The sequence below is a fragment of the Triticum urartu genome, chromosome 3A, assembly GCF_056163025.1.
Source record: "Triticum urartu cultivar PI428250 chromosome 3A, HENAU_Tu73, whole genome shotgun sequence".
NCBI classification, from domain to species: Eukaryota; Viridiplantae; Streptophyta; class Magnoliopsida; order Poales; family Poaceae; genus Triticum; species Triticum urartu.
The window spans coordinates 333,994,199-334,020,609 of record NC_141875.1 but is presented as its reverse complement, the minus strand read 5'-3'; the positions used below and the strand labels follow the sequence as shown (position 1 = coordinate 334,020,609).

Genomic DNA, 26,411 nt, shown 5'->3' with positions numbered 1-26,411 from the left:
ACTAATGAGAGAAGACATGTGGACTCACTCGTACGAACATACTCATCCCCAAGATCACCAGGAATTCCATATGCAAGCATGCAGATAGCCGTAGTCCATTTATGGTATGAAGAGAAACCAAGCTTGCCTAGGGCATCCTCTTTGCACTCAAAGTATGGGTCATGCGCGACCACTCCCTCGCGAATACAATTGAACACATGCCTTCTCATTCGGAATCGATGACGACATTGATTTGGCCTGAAGAGTGCGTAATCCTTAAAGTAATCAGCATGAGAAGGGTGTGCCCTTACTCCCTATTACAATCCAAGGCCGGAGCATGGCCGGGGATTGATCCCTTGTACCGAGGCTGCTTCCTACTAATGTGTTCATGTACGACCAACACAGCCACCAGCTCTTCATCATCCGAGGATGAATCATCCGATGAGTAAATGATGTTGTGAAAGAAAAACTCATCACCACCATCCATTGTACCTTGTGAGCAATCCGTCGAACACCTTGCGGTCGTGCTGGGGAAGCGGCCGGATAGTGCATGCCCTGCTCCCCTCGCAAGCAGCAAAGCAAGGTTTTGGGGTCGGTGGTGCTGGAGGGCGCCCTGCGTCAACGAACGGCCGGCCGGAAGAGGTTGGGGACGACGGGCGACGCCGACGGCCGTAGATTCTCTCCTACCGGCAACAAGGAGAATGCCGGCGAAATGCTTTTCGGTAAGCCGATGCAGAGACAGCTATGACATGGCGCGGTACTGGTTGGGACGACCCTTGTGGAAGACGACGCAGATGGGAAGGGTGATGGTGGCGGCAATGTCGGGGCGCAGAGGAAGGTAGAAGAAAAGAAAATGGGTGTTCCTGACGGGCGGGCCAGGGGCAGGACAAGGGCACACGCTGCTCGCGTCCGCGCATGTCTGTTCGGCCGCAAACTTGGGCTACGAATGAGTCAAAAGCAGACAGAGAACAGACGACGATCCCTTTGAGGCCGTGCGTTGAAAGACCTGTTTTGTCCGTTTACCCTTAAACGAATGTGGACGGTGACCTTAAGCACCTCCCCTAAGCATCTTCCGTTGTACAAGGCCTAAGCACCTCCCTTAACCACCTCCCATTGTATTAGCCTTCTGTCAATAGGATTTGCTCACCCTGCGGCCGCCGGCTGCAAAAGGGCAAATCAGCCGCGGCAACCGGTGAGGATCCAAACTCTACACCACCACCAGCAGCGCCGATGCTCATGCAGTAGCCTGCACGATGAGGGAGCACGACCCGCTGCCGCAGCTCCCGCTCGCCCTCCATCCACCGCATCTGATCCCTCCGGCGCCCACCCCCGACCACCGCGCTCTCTCGTTCCTTCCCGACTTCGGCGGCCTCCCCTGGGTCGCCTACGCCGCGGGCTCCCTCCTCGTCGTCTCCCACCTCCCCTCCCCTCCCCGTACCAGCGGAAGCGACACCGTGGAAGACGAATCCCCATTCTTCTGCCAAGTCATCGACCTCCACACCCCCGTGTCCGCAGTCGCCTGGTGCGGCCGCGGGAGAGGCGAGCTCGCAGCCGCGTCCGGCAACTCCGTCTCCGTTTTCCAGCCCGCACCTTCCTCAGGTTTGTCCATCTGGCTCGTGTCCAGTTCTCGTCGTTGACTAACTTAGGTGGTTGCCACACGGCTCACTGTTTGGAGATTGGAACTGGCAGGTTCATTCAGTTGGCTCCTGAGATGGGTCATCACCGAGATGTTCACGGTCACCGCCATCGCCTGGACGGGTTCCGGCGACGGCATCGTGGTGGTCGGTGGTGGCGTTGCCATGTGGGCCAGGGTGCAATCCTCCTGGCAGCTTGCTTGGAGGTCCACACCACAGGTGCCGCAGTCCCTCGTCTCTGCTACCCACTTCGTCCACGCCCCTGTCGTGGCGGCGTCAGCTGCTGCTCCTGTGGAGGGCAATGTGCCTGTCCTGGTATTTCTGAATGATGCCAAATTGGGTCTGGAGACTGCTGAGCTTCTGCATCCTCAGCCTGTTTCCATGATCCAGTGGAGGCCTTTGACGTTATCTGTCGGTGATCCATCTGAAGTGAGGAGAGAGATCCTCATGACCTGCTGCTTGGATGGAACTGCTCGGCTATGGACTGGGGCTGAGGTGACCAGGTCGAAGAAGCAGCCTACTTCGCGAAGATCTTTCAGCGTCATTGCAGTGATTGAGTTGGACAACATTCTAAATGGAGTGCTTGGAGTTGACATATCTGTGAGATGGGCAGTAGAAACTGGCAGTGTTGTATCACGAGATGAAGAAGCTAAGTTCAAGTTGTTTTCAGGTCATTCCTGGCAGAACAAGGTTGGCAAATGTGAGTGGCTGGTCAGTGTTGGCCCTGGGCGTTGTACCAATTTTTGGGCTGCTCATTGTCTTGATGATGTATCTCCACCAAGGTACCCTCGGATTACACTATGGAAGCAGAGCGAACCACAGGCTTGGGAGGAATCTGCTATTAACCCAAAATCTACAGTACAACCAATTTTTGTTGAGACTGTAATATCACGAAGTATATGTTCTGGCCCACCCACAAGATGCTCTTTGCTTCATTTGCTGCCTGATAATTCATTCATTTGGTCTCGCCTGGCTTTTGGATTATCATCAGATTCTGGGAGTCATGTTTCAAGCGATTCTTCTAAGAGCATCTCATGCTGTTCAACCAAGACTATTAATCAAGTTGGACATAAGGGTAGTATCATAGAGGTGTCTGTCCATCCATATAGCTGCGAGATAGAGCTAGCTGTTTCTATGGATTCTAGCAGAATGCTATTTGTATGGTCTCTTTCAACCTTATCAACTCTCATATCGACCTTGCATGCACCCACTTATCCTTCATGGAAGCTCCTGTGCAAATTTGATCTGCATGACATTTCTTCAGATGCGCAATATTCATGTCTTTGTTGGGCTCCTTCAGTTTTCCATGATAACAGGTTTCTTGTCCTGGGAGGTGAAAATGGAGCTGATTTAGTTGTCGCCAGAATTCCAAATGGAGGTGTTGTTTCATGTCACAAGATGTTCACAGTTCCTTTCCTTGGAGGGAGCAATGCAGAAGAACCACCTGATAGCATTCATACCATACCTTTAGCTTCTAACTGTAACAAGTCATTTTTAAACAACAGTTTCCTAATTGTGTGCGTATGGAGGAAGAGGTTTCAAGTTTTATCATGGAAAGTAGTCCTGCATTCAAAAAATCATCATGAAGGAAGGGGGTGTTTATGTGAATTTTCTGCCAACTCACTTTCCACTGCAGATCAAGGGAGACATGTTACTTACGTCCATGGTGAAATGTTTGCAGCTGCTATTTATGAAGGTTCTACGGTTTTCCCTACTGTCGTGGATGGAGAATATCCCACCTGCATTTCGGTTATGTCTCTGGACAATACTGTATTACCTCTACAACAGCATGTACCTTTTGCAACTTCCCCAGGTTATCATATTGCTACTGGGTACTCTGATGGCACTGTGAAACTTTGGAAGATGTCTGGTGCAGATAACCCTTTGCAGACTGGGAGATGGAGCAACAGCTGGGAGCTAGTTGGCATGTTTGGTGCTCATCCAGGACCAATTAGTGCAATTTCACTATCCAGATGTGGTAGAGTTGCTACTGTTGGCAGAAATGTTCAGAAGAATAATACATCCATTCATATCTGGGAAGCAGTAAAACTCATGGGAGATGGGTGTTTTCTCCTGGAAGATGCACTAATGATTCAAAGCGCTGTTGTTGGTTTAGATTGGCTATCTTTAGGCAATGGTAGATTTTTACTTGCGGTCTGTTTTCGTAATAAGTTGCATATATATTCCCATAAGCATCCTTCCTTTCAAAATGTGCTGCACACTGCAAATTTGGAAGAGAAGCATCTTTGGAGTTGTATTGCATTAGCTCATTCTCATCATGATGTTGCCAGCTTCTGCTGGGGGCCAAAGGCGTCAATAGCGCTTGTTCATAACAATCATCTTTCACTGTTCAGTTCATGGTTAGTAAGAGGAGCAAATGAACGTATTACCCAGAAAGGCGTTTGTTCTGCCACAGATGTGCATGATAAGTTGCCATGTACTGTGCATGTTAATGAAACTATCTTTGGTAAATCTGGGCTATCTGAAAATTACAGCAACGCGGAGGCCACTGAGAACAATAGCACGCTGTTACCAGGCCAACACAATAGTCATTGTTCTAATGGTTTGTGGAGCTTGTTGGATATATCTAGTAATCTGAGTGGACCTTTGGCGCCATATCACCCAAGAGCACTTATCCATCATCTTTATTCAGGTGTCGACTATTCTAATTTATTTCTAATGTTTTTCTCTGGATTCTACATTTGTTGCACAAGGCCTTGCTAAGTTAACCATTACTGGCTTCCATTGTTAACTTTAACTATCCTCAGTGTCCTGTGAGAGTTAGAGTGAGATTGTGTAAGTGGAAATATGCTACACCTACATGCTCTTATGCTTACTATGCCTCGTAGGTTCCAAGATGTTTTTAAAGTTTGGCTGTAGTTATTTATGATTTAGGCCATTTAATGTGTGGTGTGGTACGAAATATAGTTAATCAAGAGAACTTTACCATTTCTATTAAAACATTCATGCTATGACTCTTAAAAATGGTTATGCACTAGTTAGTATGCCAAAATGCTGAAATAAAACTGCATACTGAAAGCCACTGTAATGATAAACTCAGTGTTCAGGATATTGGTAACTGGTAGCTGCTCGGTCGGGTGAGTAGGGATTAATTGGCGAATCGGTCTATTAACTGAATTTATCAGTGACCCATTTATCGTTAGTTAACCAGGGCCATAGCTATATATCCTAGGCTACATAGCAACATGTAATGTACTAAATGTCTAAATATGCCAATGTACACGCTAATGTAACAAGGAAAAGTTTTACATATCTTTATATCCTAGGCCACTCCATATCACCCGAATTTCTTTTCAAAGATGGAGCACTTGCAGTGGTAGAAGCCTAGGCAGAGGAGAGGACAGCAGCAATGCGGATATAGCTAATCAGTAGCAGGGAGCCGAGCAGGAGCAGGAGACTGAGAGAAGGGAGGGAAACATGCTAGATTTTAGGCCAAAATAAGCTTTGCCTCCTCTGCAAGTTAATCGGCCCCACCTAAAATTTCGGCCTTTTATCAGCTGTCAGACCGATTAATCGGCTGGCCTAGTTAATTGGCCGAATAGGGGGTATTCGATTCGGTCAGGTGCCGAGTAGCAGTTAACTTAAATGTAGGCCGATATTTGAAACAGTGGATAAACTTGGCCAACTGTATTACTTGCATCAATTCCACCCAGGGTTAGAAAACCATTCAGTTAAGAACTGGTCCACTCTGGTTTGCCAAAACGACCTTGGTGAGAATAGTTGGTTCCCTGAAATGTCTGCCTAAGTCTTTTGAACCCTTCCATCTGCAAACCTATTTTAGTTGCATTTTTGATATTGTGATAAAATGGTGCCTTTTACGGCGGAACTGCTGTTTGTATGAGTGTGTAACACGATTTGGGTGAATTTCTGTTTCAGTATTGTAGACTTAGAGAAATTTTTATTAAGTACTACCTCCGACTCAAAATGTAAGACGTTTTGTAGGTTAGTTTAGCCTACAAAAACGTCTTATATGAGACAAAGGTAGTATCTCAATACAAATTAGATCTTGCTAGATTTAATTTTGACATTTTAATTTCAATTTTAAGGGGTCAAATTGAGAAAGATATGACATATAACATCATGATAAATATTCTTTGGCTGTTTGTTGGTTTGCCATTCTTTGAGCTATGTGCGCCTGTGCTTTCTTCAAACTGGGTTGTAACTATGTTGCTAAGTTCTACAATGGCAAGCACAATTACTTATGTTGTAACTGCTAACCAATTGCATTTTCCGTCTTAAGGGCAACTCCAACGCGGATCACCAAAATGGACATCACCAAATGTCCACACACAGTTTTAGGGGTGGCGGCCATCTAACCGTAGGCACCAAATGTCCACCCCTGGTCCGACGGCCATCCAACTGTAGGAACCAAATGTCCGCCCCTGTTCCGGCCTACTCCATTTGACATGCATATCTAGATCAGTAGCAATTTAAGCATACATTTAATAATTGCAAACATATGCAATCACAACCAAAAAGCATTGGATGTTCAATAAGTTTTACATCCAATCGATCCCAAAAGTTGCCAGTCCGACTGTCTGTGCCAAAGCCCTCCTTGGGCTCCCAGTTCGTCTGTCCGTGGCAGAAACCTCACTCTTCGGCTGGTTTGGCCTCCTCAGTTTGCGCAAAGCGTTGCAATATGCTCGCACGGTAGGCTTGGAAAACCTTTGCCGCATAAAGATCCAAGTCCGACGTCTTCACAAAACACATTTTGGAGTCCTCTGAAGCGGCCTTGATCTCAAGCTTCTTCTTTTGGAGTTTGATTTTCTTTTCTTGCATGTCCATGAAGGTGCAAAACCTCTTCTCTTGGAGTTTGATCTCCACCTTCGTTCCCTCCTTCACCTCATTGCGCGCGACACTTGCCTCCTCCTTCGTCATGATGTCCTCGAACTTCTCCGTCATCTTGGCCGCCATGCCTTCTCACTTCTCCTTCTCTTCCCACTTCCTCCCCGGCTCCTAATTACCTTCTTGGTTGGAGCAAGCCCTTCTTGTGTTGGAACGGCTGGATCACCACCTTCATCTTCATCGACCATGCCGTCTTGACGGAATTGGGAATGTAGGTGATCCGCTTGCTTTTCCCATTCAACTTCAACCAACTAGTTATACATATTTTGAACCTTGAGGGGGTACCCTCCTACCCTCCTTAGTTCAACTAATTGAACTAAATTTTCAGAATTCACATCACTTCTGAAATTTTAGTTCATTTGGTTGAACTAAGAAGGGTCGGAGGGTACCCCATAGGTTCCAAATTTGCATCCCTACAACCAACAATGCATATAGATGAAGTGCTTCTTCTCCATCTTGTGGTATAATGTGCTAGCACGTACGAGCTAGCAAAGGAAGACAATGGATGGTCAACAAATTGCAACGTCGAGCAAATCAATGAAAGCCAACACATAGAGTAACAAGCCACAAAACTTACGAGATCTTGGATTGTTGCACCACTTGGCCACCGTTTTTTGCACTTTGTTTGTAGAAGCCGCAAAACTTGTTGACGACCTCTTGAATGTTTTGCAATTGATGGTTGAGTGGCTTCGGATTGCGCTCATGGATCACTTCGTGCGGTAGGGATTGTAGTGCTTTCTGCTCGGGAAACCAATTATGCGTGCTTTGCCAAAACGCCATGCCCCTTTGCTCCGTGCCCTGAAACGCATTGAGACTAGCGGCCAACCACGCCTCACACAACAATTCATCCTTCTTTGGGGAGGAATTTAGTCCCTCTTCTTCTTTGGGTTGGCACATGGCGGCCAGTGGTTGTCCGGATCCATGTTCGGCTGCTGGGTGCATGTCTGCTGGTTGTCCGGCTGTCCGGCTGGGAGTCCTCCACTTGTTTGTCTTCGTAGCCGCCTTCGTCGTGGATCATGTTCATCATCTGCTCGTTTGCCGTGATCACGCTTTGTTGGGACATTCTGCCAAACAGTGACCGGGCACCGACGGACGAACACTCCACAACCGGCATCTGCAACTGGACAAGCCTCGACGACTGCGACTCCGTGAAGGTGTAATCGGTGTTGAGGTCGATGGTGAACGGGACTCGATGGCCGGAGGTGAAGGAAGACGCGGATTGGTGCGGCGACTGCTGCATGTCGGCCGGACCGAGATGGTGGGAGGCGTAGTAGTAGGGCGTATTCAGCTGGGATGGCTAGGGCAGCGATTGTCCAGGCGGCACCAGCCTGGCAGCACGCTTTGCCGGAGAGGTCTGCCCTGATCGCCTTCTTCTTCGCCTTGTAGCGGCGGGCGTTGTGTTCCGCGGGAGCGGCCTTGCGGGCGGCCACCACCCTCAGATCCTCTGGCTTCGGTGAAATGTCTATTGTTCCAGTCAACTCCTCCGGCGGCGGACGACCGAACGGTGGGGAGGGTGTAGATCGGGGTGGAGGCAGTGGAAAGGGCGGGCTTTTGTGCGGAAATAGTGGTGGGAAACTGGGAATTCCCAAATGCGCGGGCTTCGCCTTGGTTTTGGGTGGGTCGGGCGTGTCAGAGTTTGACGTGGCGGACGTCCGGATTCCCGCAAGTCTCCGGTTCGTTTGGTGCCGCCATGCCGGTCTGCGGGATTTCGGACATTCGGACCGGTCCGAACATTTACGGGCGATTTGGTGATCCGCGGCGGAGATGCCCTAATGATTTGCCCTGATAGAAGTCCACGTTCATTCCTGATTTCTGCTCACAGTATTTTCAGTAAACTTGCAGAATTTTATTTTTCAATTGAACCACACCATCTTTTTAACTTTATGAAATTAGGCAATGGAATTAACTCTTTATTGTTGTTTGTGCACAGGTGAATGGAAACGTGCAGATGGCATTCTGCAGCATCTTGTTGAATCCATGAAAGCAAGTACAACATTAAACACCTTGTTGGACTGTAGTTCATGCAGTAAATCATGCCATAATATCCCTGAACTTCCTTTGTCGCGGTACTTTACGCATACACCGTCAAGCGATATTTCTAGCAAAGGGTTACTGTGGGGTGAGAACGGAAGTAGCACAGCCTTCAACTTGCTGTCACCATCAAATTCATTTTCTTACATGACGAGTAATTTAGGTATCAATACCACCACTAGTGCATCTGAAAGGTCAGAGATAAGTCAGCTCCTTGATAAGAACTTTGGCATGTTTGCAATAAGTGACACTGAAAAAATACAGATACATACAGTTTCTGATCTTTTGGGTGAAATTACTGATCAGAACCGTGCTTCTCCCTATAAAACCCTTGATGAAGCAGGGCGAAGGTAAGATAACTCCTATCTTGTAAAATTGTGTTGGTATATTTTTCTATTTACTACAATCTAGGCATTGTCAAAAGTTAGACAAAAAAAATGCCGCTACCTTTTCCGCTTTTGTTGTTGTTGAGAAGTCATGTTAATTGATGATTGCATTTCTCTTAAGGTTCTGGATTGCTGTGCAGTTCCAACGCCTATATGTGCTTAGGAGATCTGGAGATTCATCTAGTGCTGAAGGGTGCCATCTTGATTCTGCTTCCATTGCATGGGCCTTCCAATCTGATTGTCAGGATGATCTACTTGATTATGTTCTTCCAGCAGAATCAACTTGGTTAGAGATGCAAAACCTTGGTATGGGATTATGGTATACGAATGTGTCCCAGCTAAGGATCAGGGTATGGAAATATCTTTCTCAGCAATCAGATAATTCAGAACTAGTATTTAGGTTCTCATAAGTTTCACTAACAGCAAATGTCACAGTTGACTAACAAGGCAATGATAGGATGTAGTTACGGTATCATTCTGTCAATCACTGAAAGTTCTGTTTACCAGTATGTAGTGTATCTCCCTCTTACATCCCTAAAAATCCTCTGTCAACAAAACAAACAGTTTGGATTTAAATAGAAACAATCCAAATAAAATGAATACTAAATATAAATAACTTAATTTTTCATAATATTTTTTTTAACAAGAATGGAATATGACGCGGGTCTCAAAGAAGCTCAACCAAGCGTGGCTTAGGAGCCGAGCTCAGGTTGCAGGCTGATCGCGACCACATGAAGGTGTCACACATGCTTGGAAGGAGCTCAACCGAGAGCATCAAACGGTTGATCCCAGGACGATGTTAACTTGACTTTCTAGGGCAGCATGTTAGTAGCAAAGCACTGCTCAGCTAGAACTGATTGCATTTACAAAGTTTGGGACTTCGAGTTAACATAGATTCTTCTTTTGACCAATAGTAGTATCCTACACAAGATGATTCCCTATGTTTTTTCAAAAGAATATATTCAGTGTTGCGGTTTATATTTAAACCCGATATTCTTTTTGACCAAGGCATCAAATGTGGCACATTTGATGGCTGATGTTCTCTACTGTTTAAACATTGTCATTGTTGTAGTGTTCTGCGTCCAGATTCTAGTTAACAAGTATTAACGGATCTTCTGTCTATTTTTTTTCCTGCCATATGTATGGACACCATAATGAACATTGTTTACATTTGCTGTTATCTGGATAATCACCTGTACTTATTAGGTAATGTGACATGTCTGAAATTGTAGATGGAGAAGTTGGCAAGGTTGCAGTATCTTAAAAGCAAGGATCCCAAGGATTGTGCTCTGCTCTATATAGCATTAAACAGAATAAAAGTATTAGTTGGCCTTTTCAAGGTCAGCAGAAATGAGAAGGATAAACGTCTGTATGAGTTTCTCTGCAGGAACTTCCAGGTACATCAGTGTATAGTATGGTTCAATCTATTGACAGCTTCAACTATGCGGTCATGCCTATTAATACAATAGTTGCAAATGTGAACTTGCACATACTGAAGTCTTTCAGGAAGTAATACTCCAACATGTAAGGCGTATGTTGATTCAGTATCATAAGGTTTTGATCAATGATTACTCTATTAATATATGGTTTATGAGATTAAAAATCACATCATAAGTATTTTAATACAATTCCAGTGGTGTCAATTTCATGTCACATAAACCACATATAACAAAGTACTCCCTCCGTTCCATAATTCTTGTCGTGGTTTTAGTTCAATAGTTCAAATTTGTGTAACGAATCAAAATATGCCTTGAATTTTAGGACTGATGGAGTAGTTGCTAGTCCTGACATCTCAAATGATCAGTTTTTGCCACACTTAATATCTTTATCACTATACTGGCAGTGCCATATTTTTAAGAGAAATGCGCATCAAACATGGCCAGAAGGAATTTCATGCATTTTACAGTAATGCTTTGTGTTGCAAAGTGAATTATATCACTACATCGTACTTATTCAGATAAATTTATCTAGGAAGAAAAAAACAAAGCCGCTGCCCTTAAAAATGCTTATGTACTACTGGGAAGGCATCAATGGGAGCTTGCTATAGCATTTTTCCTGCTTGGAGGTGATACTTCCTCTGCCATCAATGTTTGTGCGAAGAACCTTCAAGATGAACAGCTTGCTATGGTAATTTGTCGGCTTGTTGAGGGATCTGGAGGGCCCTTGGAGCGTAACCTCATTTCAAATGTGCTGCTCCCTGATGCAGTTGAGAAAGGAGACCACTGGCTTTCAAGCCTGCTTGAAGTATGTTATATGTCTGCCTTTTTCTTTTCCCTTTTTTATTTTGAAAATCAAAATAGTTTATACGAGCACAGAATGGACCCTTAAGCTTCTTAACTAAATTTTCATTTAAATCTTCAGTGGATGCTAGGGAACTACTCCCAGTCTGTCAGTAAATTATTTGGCTGCCATCCCAAGTTACTGTTTGATGAATCCGACACTCATGGTGGTCAGAATGTGTTTGCAGACCCAGAATTGGGTCAGTATTGTGCAATCCTATCAACGAAAAATAGTTTCAGAAACTGTGCTGGTGAAGCTCTATCTGCAAAATTATCTAAGCTTTCATTTGCACTGGCTGCATGTGCCTTAAACAGATGTGGACTACCTGTAAGTATAATCTCTTAGCAGCTGAGTTGTCCTTGCTGCTGTTTTGCATTACACTTAATCTTGTTATTTTTTTTGCTCATTAGCTTGAAGCACTTGAATGCCTATCTAGTAAATCAAGCATAGTTGAGAAGGACGGCACCAGCTCACAACATGGTGCAGATGACAAGATTCTTGATGGAATACTAAACCCTTTCAATGCTTCTTCCAATTGGCTTTCATCATCTGTCGTTAATGATGTTGAATCAGAACTCAAAGTAACCATGGCTTCAAATTATTTGTCACGCATGCTGAGAAATCACTTTCTCTGTGCACATTGCGGTCTACCATTAGCTAAAGATAAGGTCCTTAAAGAGCACAACAGCCATGGCATCGAGGAACTTGCGCATGATGTTAGTGCTGCAATATCCATATTTCATAAAAGGTTCTCACTTCAGTTTTATGATGTAGCTGAGAAGGTAACATCAGGAGATAGCAGCTTCTTTTACTTTTTTATTTTTACAGAGCCTTTCGTACAAACCATCCTAAATTCCACTTCTGTTACATTGCAGATCCTTACCTCCTGTTCCCATGATGGTTTATTATTTCTTGCACATGTTCTGCTATCAGTTTGTAGATCACCAGATGGTGGAACTAATAGTCATTGTCTTGAAGGTTGCGCTTCCTGTTCGATTGACTATCTGTTGTTGGTGTCATGCAAGGAGAGTTTTAAATTTCTTACTCGATATGTTGTCTCCTGCTGCTTCATCTGTTCTGTTCTTAATACAGACCTCACCAATATTACTGCATGTACACCTTTGGAAAACATGAAATACATTATAGCAACTTTATCACATTATCAGAGTACTAGCAGGCTACTCCTGAAACATGACCTCAGTAGAACTTCTGCATTGGACAAGACATCAGCCATATCTACTGTTATTGATCTCCTTGATTACAACATAGGCTTTTCTGTTTCTTGGCTATGCCATGACATAAAGGCATTACTTATCATGAGCAATCCAGTGTTAGGTGCTTCTGCGAATGATGAGTCATGTCAAGTATTATTAGGCCGATTGATGCAAGCTGCGCACCATAAAAGTCATGGTATATCAATTAACACAGAGGCGGTAATGCCCAATGGTTCATTGGACAAGAGACAACCAGGAGGAAGCGAGGATTCAAGTCTTTCAATTGATGAAAAGTGGCATTTGATAGGTGCTTCCTTGTGGATTGGATTGTCATCCTTTATGAAACATCACTTAAAAGAGTTCATTGGAAACGAGAAACTTGAATGTGAAGCTTGTACAAGTGACGTGAAGGAATTTAAGGGTCTTGCCTCTTCAGTTGCTGCAAAGTTTGTTATTGATTCCCTGCAATTTGTGTCGTCTTCATTAGTAAGACTCCATGCATCATTTTTCAGAGAGAAATTATCAAATAATTTACATCCGAGTGTGCTTTTCTGGTTAGAATATATGTCGTCTCAGCCAAGGTCCAACAAGACTAGCCGTGATCAGCTCGCATATATAGCTCAGGGCACAAACACTGAGAACATGGAGGTGTTGTTTCATGTTTTATGGGAAATATCTGCTAACTCTCTGGATATATGTGCAGCATTTGTGAATGAAGACGTGAATTGCTTTCCGTTAAACAACACAAAGCTCAGTAGATCTTGGAAGAATATGGTTGAAAGTACAAAAATCGAGTGTGAAAACGATTCTACTCAAAGTAATGGAGGAGAAAATAAATGCAATGTTAGCTCCAAGGACAATGAGAAAGGGCGTGGATTTGTTGACAAGGCTTCTTCTGATGTGGAAACCTCTCTTGAACCTAAAAGGAAATGCCTGATCGAAGAAAAAGGCTTTCAAAGCCCAAAGGAACTTCTAAGGAGAAATGGGGAACTTCTTGAGGTATTCACTGTCAAGCCTAATGACTTTTTTTTCCTTGAGATGACTCATTCTTTGCTTTCTTTTGTGCACTGCATTTTAATCTTTTGCAATGGTGCAGGCAATATGTCTCAACTCAACCAATGAGCAACATGCTGCTATTGCTACCAACCGAAAGGTATTGTTTTTGAACCATTCACTACTCCATCTGTTCCAAATTAGTTGAAGTTCTAGGTTTGTCCTAAGTCAAACTTGTTTAATTTTGAGCAACTCTATAAAAATGGTAGATCTATACAACACCAAATACATATTAGTATGAACATACATTTTTTTAAGAATCTCATGAGACTAACTTGGTTTTCTAGATGTTACTAAATTTTTCTAAAGACTTGGTCAAACTTAAAGAAGCTTGACTTAAGACAAAACTACAGCTTCAATTAATTTGGAACGGAGGGAGTATTTTCCTAATTATGTGTGAATATTGTAATTTTTTTCTTTATGTTGAATTGTCAAACATGATAATATTGCAACATAATCAAAACAGGTCATGCCTAGCTTTTGTGCTTTGATCTGAATGAGCCAAACTAGCAGGTGTTTCTTTCGTTTTGTGGATGAGGACTAGGATTTTTTTACAGATGATGCAGAAAACATGTTCTTGATGATGCTTTTATCTCTATGATCTCCTTAGACTGCAATTAATGAGTACTCTTTAATATCTACTCCCTCCGTTCCAAAATAGATGACCCAACTTTGTACTAACTCTAGTACAAAGTTAGTACAAAGTTGGGTCATCTATTTTGGAATGGAGGGAGTATATTCTTATATCAATAAAAAATATGGGTCAGGTTTGACACAAACCATCTTAGCCATCCGATATAATCTGATGACAAACAAATTAAGTTGAATGTATAACAACTGCGTTGCACATTTAGTCCCTTAATTACACATTGCTAATTGCCCTTTACAACCTCTCTTTTCAAATTTTGAGCAATTGCTCAACCTTTTTCTCATTCCTTAGTCATGATGCTATGATTGCTGACCTTATTTGCCTCCCCGATATGATGTATTGTTATAAAATAATAATATTTTGGTTCTTGTATTATTTTTCTAGTATTTTTTGAACTAAATGTATATCTTCAAACCTATTGTAAGAGCTGGGCTGCAAGTAACAACTGGTCCCAAGATGTTCGACATTATTATTTGTAATGTTGTATGTGGACTTTTTGTCTCCTTAAGTCATGTGTAGTTGCGTCACCGCATCAATTTTGTTTGACTAAGGTCATCCATTTGTCAGGGTCTTGTTTTTTTCAACTGGTATGGTAATCAACAGGACAAGAAATCAGCAGAGTATATTTGGTCAGGATCTGAGTGGCCATCAGATGGTTGGGCTTGTCCTGAAACTACACCTGCTGCAACTCTTATTTCACCTAGTGTTGGTCCTGGCAGAAGAAGAGGATCTCATCTTGGTTCAGATGGGGCAAATATTGGGGTAGGTTCTTTGGTGAAACCCGGAAGAGACTTAACTGGGGGTGGAGCATTTGGAATTCCAGGTTATGCTGGTATTGGGGCATCAGGGTTTGGGTGGGGCGAACCCGATGAATTTGAGGATTTTGTTGATCCTCCAGCAACCCTTGAGAATATCCATTCAAGAGCACTATCACGCCATCCCTCTTTGCCATTGTTGCTAGTGGGGTCAAGCAATACACATGTGTATTTATGGGAGGTAAGTATTACGGGAAATTGTCAATTACGCCACGCTTGATTGGTTATTACTTGCCAGTGTGGGTCTATGAATGCTTGGTTTTATGGGCATGGCAGTTAGTTCTCCCTTTTTTCTTTCTTCTAGTCATTTGTCCGCACGCAATCAGCGATTTTATATTTCTCTTTTTTCTTTATATGATGTAAATCTTATGGGCTAAGGATCATGAAATTAAATAGCTAACACAACCACAAATGTTCATTCAAGAATCTATATTATCTTGGAGGGTTGTGGAGTCTTGATTTGGAGGTGCTTGGATGAGCACTGAAAATGAGGTGGCTATGGCTTGAAAAGACAACCTGATCGTCCATGGGCTGATCTTGAACTTCAAGTACATCCTAATTCGGTTGCAATGTTCTCCATCTTGGTCATTTCTATTGTTGGTGATAGCAGCATAATGCTCTTTTGGTGTGACACATGGTTGCATTGTCAATCCCTGTCAGATCTTGCACCACATTATAGTGATAAGTAGAAGAACAGTACATGAAGCACTAACTGATGCTACTAGGATCCATGACATTAGAGGTGGTCTGTCAACGGAGGCGTCGTTGGAATATCTTCAGTTATGGGAAATCTTATCTGATGTTAATCTTCTGGGTTTTAGGATCAGCATATTTGGCCGCCATCTTCGGGAAAGCTCACGACCAAATCAGCCTATCGTTTCCTCTTAGGGGATGCTGATTTTGAGCCATGGATGAAAATTTTGAAAACTTGGGCTCCACTCGCTGCAGATTCTTTATTTGGTTGGCCTCACTAAATCGTTTCTGGACTGCTGATTTTTTTGACTCGCCGTGGTCTTGACCACCCGGAAAAATGCGCTCTGTGATCAGGAGGAAAACCATACAACATCTGCTCACTGCGTGTGTGTTCTCAAGAGAAGTATGGTTCTCTGTGTTGTCCTTGGTTGCTCTGCAACAGCGTACACGAGGGCCAGATGATCTTGTTTTTACTGTTTGGTGGCGCCAAGCAACAAGCAAGTTGATAGACAATACCGCAGGGGTTTTGGCACTTCGGTTGTGTTGGTAGCTTGGTGGATATGGAAGCATAGGAATGAATGTGTTTTTGAGGGCGCCCTAATTAGCCTTATTTCGATTATACAGAACATTAGGGACGAGGCCCAAAGGGCTCTGGGAAATTTGGCCAGAGTTCTGTTATGGGTCGTGCTCATAGTTTTATCTTTCTTGGTGATCTTTTGTCCCTGCCCTAACGGGCCTTATGAGTCTTCTAAGACTCCTTTTTCTTAATATAAATATAATAATGCGTAGCTCTCCTGCGTGTTCGAGATTTTTTTTATATTATCTTGGAGACATAACATGTATTCCCTCCGTTCGGAAATAACTGATGTGGTTTTAGTTCAATTGAACTAAAACCACGTTAGTTATTTCGATAAGGCTTTTGTATAGACTGCCTGGCATTTGATGTTATCTAGATCTGTAGTTAGTACATCTTGCAGTAATTTAAATTGAGAAATGTATGTCTGGAACATTTTAAAACAAAATCTTATTATAAATACGACTCTTTGCCATTTTTGGTTAAATCTACTTTCCTTAGTTCAAAAAGTACCACCCCCCCCACCCACTCCCATATCTTGATTAGAGGAAAGCTTTTAGCTGTCCACGAAGGAACAAATATTTTATAAGGCACAATGGGAGGGTACAAATGGAGAATTTTGTATGTAGACTTTCTGTAGAATGTAAAAACATATATTTACTACTCCCTCCGATCCAAAAAAAAGTGTCGTGGTTTTAGTTCAAATTTAAACTAAAACCGCAACACTTTTTTTTTTGGATCGGAGGGAGTACATTATAAGCACTGTACCTTTGGAGATTGTGCCCACTACGCACTTTGTCTGCTATTTTGCTATATAAATTTTCAGATTCTTTAATGTATACCCACCCTTATATTATACATAAAGAGATCTCGCTCAATAAATATAATTTTGTTTCCAAACATGAGGATAAAGAAACAAAATGGTTGACTTTGCTGAATAGCTAGATATTTCACTATTTTGCTGGGTCGATTGAAAGGGTTATCATATCATTACCTGTAGTGGTTTGAACTAGATATCGTCCCGTGTTTAATTATCCACTGATAACTTTTGTGCTTTGGCTGTTACAGTTTGGTAAAGATAGTGCAAGAGCTACATATGGTGTTCTCCCTGCTGCTAATATTCCACCACCTTATGCACTTGCTTCCATATCGGCTGTTCAATTTGATTATTACGGGCAGCGGTTTGCAACTGCTGCATTAGATGGTACAATTTGTACATGGCAAGTTGAGGTGGGTGGAAGAAGCAATGTCCATCCTACAGAGTCATCCTTGTGCTTTGACAGCCATGCTTCGTATGTGGACTGAACTTGTTCATGTAACTACTTGCAACGACTTGATACAGTTATGCTGTATCTTATTTTTTTTATTGATGACAGTGATGTTGTGTATGTGGATGCAAGCGGATCTGTTCTTACTGCAGCTGGATGCAATTCAAATGGCGCAAATGTTGTTATCTTGGATATGCTAGCTCCACCAGCCACTTGTCAAACTTCTATTGTGTGTCATGAAGGTGAATTAAAACAAGTCCATTCTAGCTTTTTACTTGGAATATTTTTATAGTAGAATACTAACATCTATAGCAGTCCTAAGTTTAAAAAAAATACGACATCTGTCCTAAGTGTTGAAGTTAAAAAATATTAATACTAGTCTAGAAAGTAGAGAAGGGGAGCCTTGGCGCAGCGGTAAAGCTGTTGCCTTGTGACCATGAGGTGGTCACGAGTTCGAGTCCTAGAAGCAGCCTCTTGCAGAAATGTAGGGAAAGGCTGCGTACTATAGACCCAAAGTGGTCGGACCCTTCCCTGGACCCTGCGCAAGCGAGAGCTACGTGTACCGGGCTGCCCTTTTTATTATAGAAAGTAGAAATGGAGCACATACTAAGAAATGGCCATCTACAAAAATAGTACTATTGATCTCGTAAATCTGTAAAAAGAACCGCTGAACTGGACACCATTAATTTTTTAATTGAGAATGCACCATAATCCATGTCATTTTAAATTTAAAAAACGCTGAGAAGGCACAAAAGTGCACAACACCACAAAGGGTGAAAACAAATAAAACACCAAGAAAAGAAAAAGAGCATGACAAAATGACAAAAATCTTTTCTAAGTTACTGATAGGATCTACTAGTGAGATAACCCTAATTACTGCAAAGTAGATAAAAGTAAACGACAATATTCGTCTACTTTATTGAGAGGGGTCGGCCCCTATATATAATAGACAAGACTTGACCGACAAGCCGGTAAGTCTATTCAAACTCTAATACGATCTCTAAACTGGCTGGACCCTTTCCTAACAAACTTACTTAATCAACGAGGACTCTGAAGCCATAAGAGCATCTCCACTCGTTCGGCGTAGCCAGGCGAGGGTGCGCACCCCTAGGGCTGCGGCGACGGCGAGAAGCTGGCTGGCGACCCGACGCTCTGCTGGCTCCGGGCAGCTTGCGGGCTGTGGCCGCCGGGTCGATTCGTCATCCCCGCGCGAGACGCCTCTGCCTGCTCTGCCGCCGCTGCCCTGTCCCGGGCCCTCTTGGCGTTGAGCCTGTTCCGCCGGTCGGTGGTGACAGCCTCCCGGCGCTGAACCTCCGCCTTCCAGTCGACGTTCGACATGTCTGGTGGTTTTGCCGGCGGCACCCTCGGCTTCCTCTGCTTCGGCTGGGTGGCATCGACAATGGCAGCGGCGCGAGGGGCCGTATACTTCTCCGGCGGCATGGCAGCCGGATGGCGGGGAGAGGGAGGAGAATGGCGGGAGAAGAGGGGCAGAAGGGGGGAATGGAGGGGAAAAGCGAGGGATCGGCGGGAAAAAGTGCCGTCTCTCGCCGATAGAGTGGACCCACGCGCCTTTTTGCTTCGGCCGTTCCCGGCTGTTATTTCGGCCCAAACTGGCGATAAACAAGGTCCTGGGGGCACGACTGGGCCGATTTTTCGGCGCCAGCGCTAAAAAAGAGCCCTGGGGGGCGGGGGGGGGGGGGGGGGGGGGGCGAGTGGAGATGCTCTAAGACTCCAGGTTTGATGGGTTGGCCCACATAACATCTCCCCCCTTCTCGAGAAACAGCTTCTGCAAGCTGTAACTGTTCAACTGACTCCCATGGGTCTTTGGTGCTAGCAGTTGCGGATCTGTCCTGGTCCTGGTCGAAGTCGCCTGCATCGATGAAGAAGAGTCGTGCGCACCGGTGACCCCGGACATAAATCTCGTAGTAGTTGAAGCAAAGGCCCCAACGATGGGTTGAGGTGATGAACGTGCTGTGGCAGGGTTGGTGCTGGAGTGGTTGACGGCAGAACAGTTGCTAGTGGTGCTGTCGTGGAAGGTGCCAGAGTTGCGTTGACCACATGAGGCTGGTGTCCAGACGTCGTTGGAAGGAAATGCCACTGCTCATGAGGTCAGACGATCGTTGAAGCTCGATGTCAACATGAAGACCCTCGAGCCGCCTTGCTATGCAGAGAAACTGGGTCAATGTTAACGGCTCATTGTTGTGGCACATGAGGGCTAGAAATCTGCTGCTGTAGTCAGCAACTGAGGAAGTGAACGGCAGATGCGCGAACTGCCCAAGTTGAACCACTACCATGTCAGCATGCCGAAGTTGTGCTCAAGCTGTAAGTACCAGAATTGAGCGTCATCGGTGAGGTGGCAGGCTGCCGTCCAGACCTTGTCAGCCTTGTCCGTGCGCAGCCCACGAAAAAATTGCTCGCACCTATTGAGCCAACCGAGAGGGCCAACCAAGCCATCACTTGTTGGGAAGTCGAGCTTGTGGAAGCGGGGCACGATGGAACCGTAACTTGAGCTGTGGTGATGGTTAGGCAGGGGCTGAAGGGAGGTGATGGGCAGGGTGGATCCATAGATGGGTTGCGAAGAGGGTGCGGTCATAACGGCGTGTGAAGTTGGCAGGTGGGGTTGTGAAGACGACAAAGGGGGCAGTGATTTGTGGTTGCTGCTGCTGGTAGGCGGGTGGGTGGCGATTGGGCTGTATGCTAGGGTGCAAAGTGGCCTAGGTTGATGCTAGTGGGTGCCTGCGGCGAGTAAGGAGATGGCTGGAGGTGGTGGTGGTGGTGGTGGTGGTGGGGGGGGGGGTTGGCCATGGTGTGATGACAGGTAGGCCGTGGAAGGCAGGAAAGCTAGGGGGGAGGGGGTGGGGGGGGGGGGGAGTGGGGCAATCTGCTGGGCAGTGGAGGTCCGCCGACGGGTATGGTGGCGATTACCCCGCTGGAGAAGGGGGTACCGTATGTGCTGTTGGTGAGTGGATGCACCGAGGGCATGCCGTCGCTGGGAAGGAAGGCCCGAGACACGGAGGTGGCGTCATGGGTGACGAGGAATAATACAGAAATCAGAAGTCAAATTCGTTTCGAGTTATTCTACACACTTCTACTCCATTCTAGATAAGTTGGTCCTTAATTCAGAGGTTGCAGTTGCTTTCTTGAGTCTTCTAGCTATGAGTAGAAGCTGAACCTTAATAATGTTTTCTAGAGTCTTCTAGCTATAAGTAGAAGTTGAGATGTGATGGCTTCCCAAAGCCCTATAAATACAGGTCTGCACCTCTAGTTTGTAACTCAGCCTATGTACCCATAATAGAACTTGGTGTTCTTATCTAAGATCTTGGACTAGATCTTGTGCTTTAGGAGTTTTGGATTGAACTCCTGCTGCCATGTCGGCCTATTTTCGCCTCTAGAGTGATATCTGGGGCAACACGTTGAAATAGTTCCTTCAAAACCAGTGTTTTACACTTTGTAGCAGCAAGATGGAATTGTTCCTCCACAACCTTGTGTTGCTTCAATAACCCTGGGACCCAAAGATGGGCGACTCCCCTAATTACAACACCCCGCCAATAAACGGTAGGTACCGCCCCCAATGGTAGCAACGCCGCAAGACCTCTCACACCTGCCGTTGCCCATTGCCTAGTCTCTGCCTTGATAGTGTCAAGGAGGCGGGCTATGCTGAGCTGAGTGTTGTCGAAGATGACCACGTTACCATGCTTCCAGACGCACCATGCCACCAACATGATGGTCGAGGATGTGCCCTTCCTAGCACGCTTGTTGCCACGAGTCCACAAAATCATCACCTGCTGGGGGTGGGGAGGTCGTTGATCGGATCCAAGAGAGCACCTAATGCCACATGGTGCGTCAAAAAGAGCAACCAGTGAGAAGGTGCGCCATCGCCTCCTCCGACTGGTCGCAAAGCACACAGCTAGGTGCATCTTGCAAGCCGTCTTACCAGTCCCTCAGCGGTCCAGCAACGATCTTGACAGGCAAGCCACACGAAGAAGTTGACCCTGGGGGGAGCCAAGGCTTCCAGTTCAAGAGTATTGTATCAGCTCTTGGTGTACTATCCGTCCAGGGTCCAACGCCACAGGAGGACGTCCGGCGAGGCCGAAAGCAGCACCCCGCCGCTCACCATAGCCAGCGGGCTTAGCCCCCCCCCCCTCCCCCCCCACACACACACACACACCGGATGTCCAATATCGTACGACGGTCGGTCAAGACCTTCCTGACGGTCCAACGTTTCCTAGTGCGCCTGGACACCAGAAGGAGCTCATGCCCAAACAAGAATGTCACGACCATCCAACCAACATTTCTCCCAGAATAAGGCAGATGCTCCGTCACCAACCACCATGCTGGTGGATGCGGAGAACACCTTGCGCTCATCACGGAAGAATTGGAGGTGCAGACCCCTCGACCCCTCGCGCTCATCAGGTCTCCCAGTGTTAGGGATTTGAGGCTCAACTGGGGGAAATTTTTTTGTTTTCAAGAGACATCAACTGGGAGAAAGTTTTTGTTTTCAAGAGACAACTGGGAGAAAGTGAGAAGAGAGATGGTGCCATGGGAGGGAGGCTGTCTGTCTGCCACGCCGCATTCGCGTCAGCACCAAACCACCTGAGAAGGGATCAAGGGGGTAAAGTGACTGGGAGGGAGGATCATGTGGATAAGTTGTGCTCTCTGCCACGAGGCATTCAGGTCAGCAAGAAACCACCTAAGGTTGGATCAAGAGGGTGAAGTGACTAGATTTCATAGACCAGGGTTTAAATAAACGGTTTATGAATTAAAGGTTGAATGTGAACTCGCAATTAAACCTGGGAACAGTTTGGACACAAACCACAATTTCAAATCGGTTTTCCTATTGGTCTCTTTTGGTTTGGATTAAATGGGCTGAGCTCCTAATGTAAGCTGGTTTGGTTTGGGCTTTTCCTATTATCGGTTCGGTCTGGTCACAGAACAAACAGTCTCAAACCATTCTAACCCATGGACGGAGAACTAAATCAGGGACCAGGTTAGGGTCCCGATCAAAGCAATCACCCTTTTTTTTGCCGGGAAAAGCAATCACCCATTGGCAACGTCTTCCTTGTCGTCTCCACTACTGGTGCCGATGATGATGCTCCTGCTCGCCATGGCACGTCCATGCTCTAGTAGAGACACAAACCAGCATCGACCAGGTTCTGGCGGCCTTGTCCCGCATGTTGGATAAGTCTGTGTACTAGGGTCGTTGTGGGGCTGCAGCACATGGTCCTTGTGGGGCTGCAGCACATGGTCCTTGTGGCAGTTAGGATAGAGTTCCTGACCATCAAGGACTGGCAGTTAGGATAGCATCTTAGACTGGCATCTTAGACTAGCATCTTAGACTGGCATCTTAGTAGCATCTCAGCATATGCTTGGCTGGCTAGCAGCCTATAAGTATGTAACCCCAACCCCTCAGGTTGGTATGGCATTGTGTGAGAAATAAACCAACGAAAATTGTCCCAAACTCTCCTAGTGTCATTCACAACTATCAATGCTCAGGTTCAAAGGTCTAACACCGCACGCCTCCGCCTGCTACGCCATGGCCACCGCCGGCCGCTCCTCCTTGGCGACATGGAGCCTTGCGCAGTGCCGCAGCGACGTCCTGCGGTAGGACTGCATGCTCTGGTTGGCCGTGGCGGTGCGGACACAGGCTACATGCTCAGCCTTCTCAACACCCAGAACGCCACCGGCATGGGCTGATGTATCTGGTCGCATTCAACCAAGCGCAATGAAGCTCATGTCCAACGACTCTGGCGACGGTGCGAACAAGGGGCTGGCGATGGACATGGCGCAGCTCGGTGGCGGCGGAGGCGGTGGCGAACTGCAGGCTGTGTGTGGCGCAGGCCGTGGCCGAACTGCTCAACTACTGCCAGACAGTGTGATATACAACAGTCACATGGCGCCCTACAAGGTGCCCCTTCTTCCCGCTCGACGGCGCCGGCGAGTTGGCCGACGAGGTCGGACAGTGCGAACAAGATCGTCTTATACCGTGATGGACGGAGTGCAGCTAGTCATATATAGTATCTAGCATTATAGCTTGTTCTATGTACGTACGTTGTGGTGGTGAGTAACATGCAGCAGCAGCTAATCACCCTTCCAACGCCTCTCTTCCCATAGTAATTGGACACGCCCTTGGTTTGAAACTTCAGATTGAAATTGTATGTGGGGACTGGGTTGGATGGGTTTGGCTTGAAAATATGTACAGTTTGGATTGGTTTGGATTATAGCATTTGCAGTTTGGTCTGGTCTGGTCTGATTGTTGGACTTATACTTGTATGGATTGGGCTGGGTTTAATCTGGATTACAAACTATTCCCAGGTTTACTCGCAATAGTTGAAGGTTATGGTGCACTTTTTTCTATAGATATAGTAGGGATGGCTGACCATGGACTTCATCTTGTAGGAGGAGCCCGTTCTCTTACTGTGTTCGACAACAACATAGGCTGTGGATCCATCTCACCGCTGATTGTAACTGGTGGGAAAAGTGGAGATGTGGCATTGCATGATTTCCGGTTCGTTTCTACTGGAAAGAGTAAGCATCACAAAACTTCTGCTGGGGGTAGCTCCCGTGGGATGATTTGGCATATACCGAAGGCTCATTTAGGTAAGCTCTCACGTTGCCATGACACTCATCAATTCTAAAGTTGATTTTCTGTCTTATCACTTGTCTTGTATCTGCAGGGAGTGTCACCAGTCTATCGACCATTCCAGATACCACCTTATTCTTGACTGGAAGCAAAGATGGAGATGTAAAGCTTTGGGATGCTAAAAATTCCCAGCTAGTCTTTCATTGGCCGAAGTTGCATGAGCGGCACACTTTTTTTCAACCAACCTCCAGGGGCTTTGGTGGTGTTGTTAGGGTATGCTATATCAATAGATTAGATAAATTTTAACAACCTTGTTTATTGCAGGCTGCTGTAACAGATATCCATGTCTGCATGTTTATTGCAGGCTGCTGTAACAGATATCCATGTCTTGACTAATGGTTTCGTTTCGTGTGGTGGCGATGGTTCTGTGAAGCTTGTGCAGATAAAGAATGAGTTTGCCACAGTACATCAGGACTAGAACAAGCAAGACAGGAGATGTGTTGTTATGCATGGTTTGTCCTGGTGAAAGTGCTTGTTGATTTAATGTCGTGATGCATTGTTTGTTTCATGAGATGCACATCAACATGATGCCATAATTAAGCGGTGAGAAAAATATGAATAGTTTAGTGGAAGCTATATGAACCTCAAGTAGTCCCCGGTTCCTCGTTACCTACCTGGCACAGGGCAATTCTCAAGCTGTATATACCGTGGGTCACTTTGGTGTTTGTTTTCAGGCAATTATACTCTTTGTACTTTGCATCACATGTTGCAAGCAGAGTTTCTGTATACCAGGGCAGCAGAGTTGTCTTGACTTATTGACCATGGTGAATATACTCTATAAGGAAAGCACAACAGGAAGGGTGTAAAATTGTGAAGTGTAGAGTGACATCCAACTACAAAATCTTCTCTTTGGTTGTCTGTTCGCCCAATATAGAAGTGCTGAATTCTCTGCCCGATTCATGACATAAATCAATGTGGCAACTGGACATCAGGTTACTCTGTATATTTGTATGGCTAAGATATTAAAGTCTTCTGTGTGTAATTATCATATGATCTGACATGTAGCTGGTCCAATCATTATTGTTTATTGTACCTGGTACTATTTTCCATCATTCCCTCCTGCTGGTGTTCCATATAATTATTTTTTACCATCACGCTTCTACAATTTCTGGTAATTGTCATGTTATATTGCTGGATGTGTTTGATGTGTTTTTCTGTGCTCTATTCAACTAATTTGGTGCTTACTGAGGAAATTGATGTGGTGACAAATCAAACCTTAGTTGATTATGTTGCTGCTTAGTTGTTCCTGCCGAAGCGGTACTCCTGATTACTCCTCGGCTCTACATATTCAAGTCATTGTATGCTGCTAGATTCTGAAACAGCAGTACTCCTGATTACTCCTCAGCTCTACATATTCAAGTCATTGTATGCTGCTAGATTCTGAAAAAGCTGCCTGTAAGCTACGACAAAGCTGCTGTAAACTTCCAGTTGTGGAAAAGCTAGAAGCAGTTTGGTTGAAACAACTGTGAAACCGTAGATTTGGCTGTGAATTATTTGGGTGCAAGTATTTGTTATTTTGTTGTAGGTGTTGCTAACAAGTTGTTGCTTAGTTCTCCTACTGGATTGATAAGCTTGGTTTCTAACGGAAGAAGATACCTACCTCTACTGTACTGCATCATCCCTTTCTCTTTGGGGACAAAATTAACACAACTTACAAGTGGAATCATGCAGCATGACCATCAAGCAATTGTCATGAACATCAAGCAAATCTCAGTACCAACCTAGCATGAACATCAATCCAATGTCACTTGCAAGCACAAATCTACAACAACACCTAGTTTTCATCAAGGCAGTGCACTAGTCTACCAATCTAACAACGACGGGGCAGTGCACTAATCTACAGTAATAGTCAAGAAGCAACCAATTGGATTCAAATCGATTCGATAGGAAGTGGATTGAATCGAGTTGAATCTAATCCAAGCCAAGCCATGCCTAGTATAGCAAACCCTAATCTACATCTATGAGCAAAGGGGGAAAATGCAACTTACCGGAGCGGGTGACGTTGGAGCATACGCTGGCCGAGGAGAAAACCTCGACGAGAAGGAGGGGTCGGCCAAAGAGGACGAGCCGACAATGCCGAGGGCCATCAGTGATGCGCCAATGCTCCTGGTCACGCGGGAGGTCGAGGAAGAGGGCGTTGTCCGTGGCCTTGTTGCACTGCCCGGAGAAAACCCTCGAATGGGGTTAAAAAAAACCTCCGCCCACTGGGGTTTCGAGTAGCAGCGCACCCAATGTCCCCCTCCGACGACGCAACCGAACCCAGGACCACAATGCGGAGCTGGAGCGGCCGACACCTCATCGGCATGACGAGGGGCCCTGTGCAGAAGGG

General features: G+C 45.3%; 1 protein-coding gene across 2 annotated transcripts; it reads left to right on the top strand.

The window, feature by feature from the left end:
- Positions 1-1,094: 1,094 nt before the first annotated feature.
- On the top strand, positions 1,095-25,134 carry LOC125543966 (transducin family protein / WD-40 repeat family protein). 2 transcript variants are annotated; one of them, XM_048707482.2, is made up of 16 exons: positions 1,095-1,578; positions 1,669-4,266; positions 8,410-8,860; positions 9,018-9,246; positions 10,129-10,293; positions 10,868-11,140; positions 11,258-11,503; positions 11,587-11,958; positions 12,052-13,389; positions 13,487-13,543; positions 14,660-15,088; positions 17,243-17,466; positions 17,575-17,684; positions 23,839-24,039; positions 24,117-24,295; positions 24,387-25,134. In XM_048707482.2, the coding sequence occupies exons 1-16, from the start codon at positions 1,233-1,235 to the stop codon at positions 24,498-24,500; spliced, it is 7,332 nt and encodes a 2,443-aa protein (XP_048563439.2). In that variant the 5' UTR covers positions 1,095-1,232; the 3' UTR covers positions 24,501-25,134. The 2 variants fall into 2 exon arrangements, with proteins under 2 accessions (XP_048563439.2, XP_048563438.2); XM_048707481.2 differs by having other exon boundaries at positions 17,551-17,684.
- Positions 25,135-26,411: the final 1,277 nt, after the last annotated feature.

Bases quoted from the DNA above. Each gene is read 5' to 3' on its own strand.
- LOC125543966 (XM_048707481.2), top strand. From the start codon at position 1,233: ATGAGGGAGCACGACCCGCTGCCGCAGCTCCCGCTCGCCCTCCATCCA. The intron at 11,504-11,586 runs GTAAGTATAATC...TTTGCTCATTAG, and splicing joins TAAACAGATGTGGACTACCT to CTTGAAGCACTTGAATGCCT. The intron at 13,544-14,659 runs GTATTGTTTTTG...TCCATTTGTCAG, and splicing joins CTATTGCTACCAACCGAAAG to GGTCTTGTTTTTTTCAACTG.